We start from the raw sequence: 7,655 nt of genomic DNA, 5'->3' as shown, positions 1-7,655 counted from the left end.
ATCTTAAGAGGTAATTCCCCAACATACTTCACTTCACTGTAGCACAGTGCAGATTTTACAAAAAAAAAAACCTTATGCTCCTTTTGTTTGAAGGAAAACCAACCCTTCATGGAAAATAAAGATCATGGAAAAATAACTAATTTATTGTCTTTGGACAAAAATGTTGTTAATGTTTTTCATTGTTTGTTTGGTGGAAAACATAAATTTTAGATACAACGTTAATAACATCAATGTGTCCATACATAATAACAATAATAATTTTAGACGTATACATGTACTATTGTGAATACATTATTTGTTTGGTGAAGTAAGGATGAAACCGGAATATTTTTTAAAAAAACCTCATGTATTTATAGAGTCTTGGTCACGTGTCAAGCATAATGTCTAAGCTGGCAAGCCTTGGGCATTGATTGGGTCGTGGGCCTATGAAGGAGCTTCCTGGTAGCATCGGCTTTGAATCTTTGTTGAATAGATAACCTAGGTTGTGGGCCTGTTGGGCTTGAACATGACTCTTGTGAGCCTATGGGGTTGACTTAAGAGTCTTGTGGGTCTTGTTGGACTCAACTAACGCTCTCATGGGCCTAGTTATCGATGGGGCTTGGGTCATAGCTCTCGCAGGCCATGTTTGTGGGGACTTTATATAGAGAAGATTTTCGGCCCATATAATATGATGGCCTCAAATTATAACATGGTTATAAAACTCAAAACTAGATTTAACAATAGAAGTAATATGCATACATTATAAATGAACCAGAACAAGTAAAACAAACAAATTTTCCTTCTAGGCACATGTTCCCATCCCATAAATAGTTGCATAAATGCATATGCAACGCGTGTGTTTGTATGTGATAATACCAAAATTACCCCACCAATAAAACTAGGACACGTGACAACTGAAGTGTCAGCTGGGCCCGGATGAAGGGAGGGCCGAAAGGTACACTTCGGCCATAACCGAAGTACCCACTTCAGTTCCTCTAAAAATTATATATAGAAATCAATGAATCTGACCCTGCTTCTATCACGCTGAAGTGTTGCCTTGGTAATGTCCCTACATAACCGAAGTAGGTATATACCAAGTCATACACAGAGTCCAACTCCTTTTGGGAGGGTGATACGGATGGAATTTACCCTTCGAGAAACCCTCTGGAAAGCCAATGAGAGAGAGTTTGACTCCTACTACAACTCAAATACTTCAAGCTCATATAAAAGGGGAACCTCTACCCTCAGGTAAAGATCCTAACTCCTGCACTCAAATTTACTTACTGAGCAAGAGGCAAAGCTCCGAATAGCGAGCCATCCTCCCAAGTTTAGTACCATACTGACTTGAGCGTCAGAGAGGTCCCTCGAGCACACCCTCGGGCCCTACCGAAGCTTACGTTTGCTTATTGTACAGAAAGGAAGGCAACCGATCAGGAAGGAAGAACTTGGTCTGACTAACTGATTCGTCTAATAGGGTCGGGCCTATTTTTGTCGTCATCAGTTTGGCGCCGTCTGTGGGAAGAAGGTCTCCTTATGGAAGGAAGATTTTCTCAGAAGGAAGAAGGTCTTCCCTCTTTAGAGAGGGAAGAAGGTCTCCTTATAGCAGGAAGATTTTCTCAGAAGGAAGAAGGTCAACTCGGAAGAAGGTAGACCTCCTCAGAGAAGGAAGAATGTCTCCTCAGAAGAAGGTAGACCTCCTTAGAGAAGGAAGAAGGTCTCCACACGGAAGGTAGATCTCCTCCGAATATTGAAGGTCTCCTCTCAGAAGGAGGATCTCCTCAGAAGAATGAAGGTCTCCTCGGAAGAAGGTAGACCTCATTAGAGAAGGAAGAAGGCTTCCTCACAGAAAGAAGATTTCCTCAGAAGAATGAAGGTCTACTCAGAAGAAGGTAGACCTCATCAGAGAAGGAAGAAGGTCTACTCGGAAGAAGGTAGACCTCCTCAGAGAAGGAAGAAGGTCTCCTCAGAAGAAGGTAGACCTCTTTAGAGAAGGAAGAAGGTCTCCTCACGGAAGGTAGATCTCCTCAGAAGAATGAAGGTCTCCTCGGAAGAAGGTAGACCTCCTTAGAGAAGGAAGAAGGTCTGCTCACAGAAGGAAGATCTCCTTCGAAGAATGAAGGTCTCCCCCGGAAGAAGGTAGACCTCCTCAGAGAAGGAAGAATGTCTCCTCAGAAGAAGGTAGACCTCCTTAGAGAAGGAAGAAGGTCTCCTTACGGAAGGTAGATCTCCTTAGAAGAATGAATGTCTCCTCAGAAGAAGGATGACCTCATTAGAAGAGAATGAAGGTCTCCTCAAATAAGGAAGACCTCAAAAGAAGGAATGTCTCCTCGGATGAAGGAATACATCCTCAAAAGAGAAGGAAGGTCTACTCCAAAAAAGAATACAGAAAAGAATGAAAGTCACCTCGGAAGAAGGATGACCTCATCAGAAGAGAATGAAGAATTCCTCATATAAGGAAGGCCTCGTCAAGGAGAAGGAAGATCTCCTCAGAGAAAAATGAACATTTTCTCCTCAAAAAATCTACCTCAGGAAAATTGCCAAATAGAAAGAAGAAAATGTACCTCATTGAAAAAAAAAATCTTCATCAACAAATTGTCGGATGCAGAACTAGATCGGCCTACTAGTTTAGTGTTCACTAGTTCGGCCACCTGGGATAGCATGCACTACTTCGGCCTACTAGTTCAGCGCTCACCAATTTAGCCACCCGATAGAGCACATACCAGTTGAACACACACTTGTTCAGCCACCAGATAGAGCACACCACCAGTTTGGCCTCCCTCCTGGTATAGCACGAACTAGTTCGTCCTCTCGTTTAACTTGCTCCAATACGGCCTTTCAATTGCCAGACAGAAGGAAAGAGACCTCCTCGGCAAAGAATTTTACTCAACAAGGAATCCTCCTTATATGATATGACTCATCTTACCAACATAGAACTAGAGCGGGCATACTCTTCCTCGGTCCGGGGGGCATGTGTGTGAACATTCCAAGTCCAAACCAGGACCAAAGTGTCCCACTTAGGCCAGTTTTGCCCAAAAGACTTGTGAAAATTCCAAGTCCAAATCAGGACTCAAGTGTCCCACTTAGGCCAGTTTGGCCCACAAGGACCGAAATGTCCAACCTATGCCACTTCGGCACATCTAGGCCATCGGCCCACGAAGGCTGCTTTGTCCAACCTAGGACGCTTCAGCCCAAAGGTTCACTTCAGCCAAAAATGACTTAGAAAAATTCTAAGTCTCAAAAAGGACTAAAGAGGTCCCACGTAGGCCACTTCGACCCACCATGGCCACTTTGGCCAACCTAGGCTTCTTCGGCCCACCTAGGTCGCTTCGGTCCACCTAGGCTGCTTCGGCCAAACTGAGCCGCTTCGGCCAATTAGGTCACTTCGTCCAACCTTTGACATTTCGGCCAACTTAGGCCCATCAAGGCCGCTCCGTCCAAATTAGGACGCTTCGGCCAATTAGGTTGCATCAGCTAACCTAGGCCGCTTTGGCCAAACTAAGCCGCTTCGGCCAACCTAGGTCGCTTCGGCCCAAATAGGCCACTTCGGCCAAACTAGGCCGCTTCTGCCCAGAGGATCACTTCAGCCCAAAGGATCACTTTAGCACAGATGGCTTAGCAAATTTGTAAGTCACAAAAAGGTACTTTGGCTCGTATAATCCACTTCGGCTAAGAAGGGCATTTCGGCGAAAAAAGACATTTCGGTCAAGAAAGGCACTTCAGCCAAAATGGACACTTCAGCCAAATGACTTGCAAATTTTATTTTAAAAAAAAAAAGGGAATGAGAGAAGGACGCTTCGTCCTGGTAAGGACAGTTTACGCAAGAGACTTGTAAAAAATTTTCAAGTCCAAAATAAGACCAAGGAGTCCACCTAGGCGAGCTCGGCCAAAATAGGTCGAACTTAGAGGACCGAGTTGTCCTACTGGGTCAGTTCGGCCAGCTGGGTCAGTTCGGCCCAAACTCTTGAGAAAAATTTGCAAATCCAAATCAAATGACCACAGAGGTCTTATTAGGCCAGTTCGGCCCTACATGTGCTCGTAACAGAGAAAGTATGAAGGAAGGGAAAAGACCGAGCCAGAGAAGCTCTTCCCCCTCATAAAGTCTCCTCAGAACATATGACTTGATTAAAATACACAAGTCTCAAAAGAATTGCCGAGGAGACACGTAGCGGAAAGTAACCAAGCTAGGTCATCCTAGTTGAAGGCACTTTATTACTTAGACGAAAAATAAAAGTAGCGTGGAAAGGCTCGTTAAAATAGAGAGTGAAAGGTTGTGAATCTCAAACTACATTGAGGTAAATACAGGCTATAATTACCCTCCCATCAATTTGCCAAAGGACATTTCGATGAGAGTGTAGGGGGCATATGATAATACCAAAATTACCCCACCAATAAAACTAGGACACGTGACAACTGAAGTGCCAGCTGGGCCCGGATGAAGGGAGAGCCGAAAGGTACACTTCGGCCATAACCGAAGTACCCACTTCGGTTCCTCTAAAAATTATATATTGAAATCAATGAATCTGACCTGCTTCTATCACGCTGAAGTGTTGCCTTGGTAATGTCCCTACATAACCGAAGTAGGTATATACCAAGTCATACAATAAAGAGTCCCAATAAGACACCAACCCTCAACAGAGTCCAACTCCCTTTGGGAGAGTGATACGAATGGAATTTACCCTTCGAGAAACCCTCTGGAAAGCCAATGAGAGAGAGTTTGACTCCTACTACAACTCAAATACTTCAAGCTCATATAAAAAGGGAACCTCTACCCTCAGGTAAAGATCCTAACTCCTGCACTCAAATTTACTTACTGAGCAAGAGGCGAGCTCCGAATAGCGAGCCATCCTCCCAAGTTTAGTACCGTACTGACTTGAGCGTCGGAGAGGTCCCCCCGAGCACACCCTCGGGGCCCTACTGAAGCTTACGTTTGCTTATTGTGCAGAAAGGAAGGCAACCGATCAGGAAGGAAGAACTTGGTCTGACTAACTGATTCGTCTAATAGGGTCGGGCCTATTTTTGACGTCATCAATATGTATACATATATATATATATATATGCAGGATGAAGAATTTTTTTTTGTGTAATTGGAGGTGGCGAACAAGAGGCAGAGTATTGAATGCCGCTAATGAGAAGACGAGAGACACGAATTGGATTTAGGGGACGACTGGGAAAACAACAGCCGATCCTTCAAAGCGGTTGTCTCCTCTAATTATGTTAGATTTTCATGTTGATTTTTTTTTAATTTTCTGTTGACTTTTTAATTTGCTCCAAACAAACACAGAAAAATGTATATTTGGCTTTCCAAAAAATTAATTTATCTGAAACAAACGGAGCATAAATCATCTCTCTATTTCCATCCATGGCGCGCAGTGACTCCTCTCAACTTTGTGGGCTGGTAGGTTGTTGCCCTAGTTCTCTTTGTGCTTAATATCTTGGGCTTTGTCAATTTCATCGGCTCAAGGTTACTTGTTACTATTTAAGTTCAACAAACATAGTTTTCATAAGTACATTTTTTTTGACCGTTGTATCTCTCGCGTGTTTGTGAGCATTGCTCTCCTTTGTAACGAACAAAAAAATGGAAAATGGAGAATGAGAGGTTGTCTAATTGGTTAGGTTGTCTACCTAGGACTTTGAGATTCAGGATTCCATTCTCACGAGGGGATTTGAGATTAAGGGATTTGGGATTAATGTGTGTGTGACCTATGAGCCTTCAAAAAAAAAAAAAAAAACAAAAAATGAGGGAGTGACCGAGTTGTAACCGAATCCATGTTTTAATGAAAATGTATAATTTACCCTATTAATTAAAAGTTACTCTATTATTAATAATTTTTATTTTAATTATTTTATTGATCGTCATATCTATATGTGCATGGGTAACACTCTCTCCTGCCAGAAAAGTTTCAGACCGAATCAATCTCAAGCAAAATTATAATTCGAAACAATAAATAAAAAGTGGCTGGCAATCCAATAATTAAATTAAAAGAATAGGTTTGAGCGCTACAAATTTCAAAATCCAAATTAAAATTACTTTTTTACATGTTTTATTTTAATGTTTATTAATCAATGTTGATTAACGTACAAAAGGTCTTAATCAACAAGGTGACTCCTTAGCTCCTCTTTTTGTCCATTTTTTTCCAATAATGATTACCTGCTCTTAAGTCTGTAACGGCTTTAAAGACTTTTAAAAAAAATGTAACCGTTACAACCTTTAAGCTTATTTAGCAACTCTAAGCCTCACAGACAGAGGAGACACAGAAATCACTTTTGAATCAGAGAAAAATATACATCAATCACCACAAAAAATGTCTAAAGTAACTCTCTCAATTCTAGTACTAGTGTTCTTACCGTCCTTCACTACAGGTATATTTTTTTTTTTTCCTTTTTTTTCTGTCTTTGACAGTTTTATCTTTTTTGATTTGACAGTATGTTGGTATCATTAGTTGAACATGTAATTGAAATGGGTTTTCTTTAGTTTCCTGAAAATGTCTATTATTTTATCAAATTAATCGATTTCATTAATGTCTAATATATGCTTGGTTTTCTACTTTCTTTTCTCTCCTCTTTTCCAGGAGAAAATTTGACCAATGTCAACAGACAGGTAATAATGCCAAGTTCCTCTAGCTAAATATATTTACAAAATCTTACTACGATTAATTAGATTTGCACTAATAACTGAGATATTATATTGAAAATTTTAGAAAACTTGGTGCGTGGCAAAGCCTTCATCAGACCATGCAACATTGGCAGCAAACATTGATTACTCGTGCTCTCAAGTGGACTGCAGGATTCTGCAAAAGGGGTGTCCTTGTTTCTCTCCTGATAATCTTATTAACCATGCTTCAATTGCTATGAATATCTACTACCAAGCAAATGGAAGAAACAATTGGAATTGCTATTTCAGAAACTCTGGTCTTATCGTCATGACCGATCCAAGTACGCTAAATTTCTCCATAATCTTTGTGAGCGTGAATTCGGGTTGTTCGTACTCTTGTTTCCATTGAAGATATTATGCGCTTAGGGTCCTGTACCTATACAAAATTTTGATGTGGTGAAAACACTTGAGTAGTGAGTTTAGGTTCGAAGCAAACAATACCTTCAATAAGAAATACGTGAGGTGATACCAAACCCACTATTCGCCTTCACAATCCCGCAAAATATATTGAATAATTGTGTAGAATTTGGTATGTATTCAAGTGATTTTTATGGTACTTATGCTGTTGTGTGTTACTTCATTTGCAGGTTATTCTAATTGCATCTATGAGTAATGCTGATTACAACAAGAAGACTGCATGAGGCATATATATATGTGTGTGTTTCGGTATCTTCAATTTTGTATTGTGACCCTCAGTTTTCACTGAAATTATCCTCTCTGATAAAAATAAGAAAAAATAAATTATTGTGATTATTCTTGAGCCATTGGACTATTTATTTTGTAAGGCACTTTTTGTTGGGGAGAAGAAACTGAGGGGCTGTGCCCGAAATTTTACAAACGTTTAGAGAGACTAAAATAAGTTCGGGAGTGCGTCCAGACCAAAGTCCTTCTACGGCCCATTTCACTACATATTGGGCCAGCCTATTAGCTGATCGATGGACATAAGATGGTTGCCAACTATCTAACAAGCCCACTACAACACTTGCGAGCCTATTAGTTTACCATTCATGCATAAGATTTCGAT

The 7,655-nt window shown here is 40.8% G+C and overlaps 1 protein-coding gene across 2 annotated transcripts; it reads left to right on the top strand.

Moving 5' to 3' along the window:
- Nucleotides 1-6,208: 6,208 nt before the first annotated feature.
- LOC119986085 (glucan endo-1,3-beta-glucosidase) lies at nt 6,209-7,415 on the top strand. 2 transcript variants are annotated; one of them, XM_038830635.1, is made up of 4 exons: nt 6,209-6,339; nt 6,549-6,577; nt 6,678-6,912; nt 7,219-7,415. In XM_038830635.1, the coding sequence occupies exons 1-4, from the start codon at nt 6,282-6,284 to the stop codon at nt 7,242-7,244; spliced, it is 348 nt and encodes a 115-aa protein (XP_038686563.1). In that variant the 5' UTR covers nt 6,209-6,281; the 3' UTR covers nt 7,245-7,415. The 2 variants fall into 2 exon arrangements, with proteins under 2 accessions (XP_038686563.1, XP_038686561.1); XM_038830633.1 differs by having other exon boundaries at nt 6,678-6,938; nt 7,219-7,391.
- Nucleotides 7,416-7,655: the final 240 nt, after the last annotated feature.

The sequence above is a fragment of the Tripterygium wilfordii genome, chromosome 19 (genome assembly GCF_013401445.1).
Source record: "Tripterygium wilfordii isolate XIE 37 chromosome 19, ASM1340144v1, whole genome shotgun sequence".
NCBI lineage: Eukaryota > Viridiplantae > Streptophyta > Magnoliopsida > Celastrales > Celastraceae > Tripterygium > Tripterygium wilfordii.
Note: the sequence above shows the minus strand (reverse complement) of the source record. Positions and strands in the feature narration are given on the sequence as shown.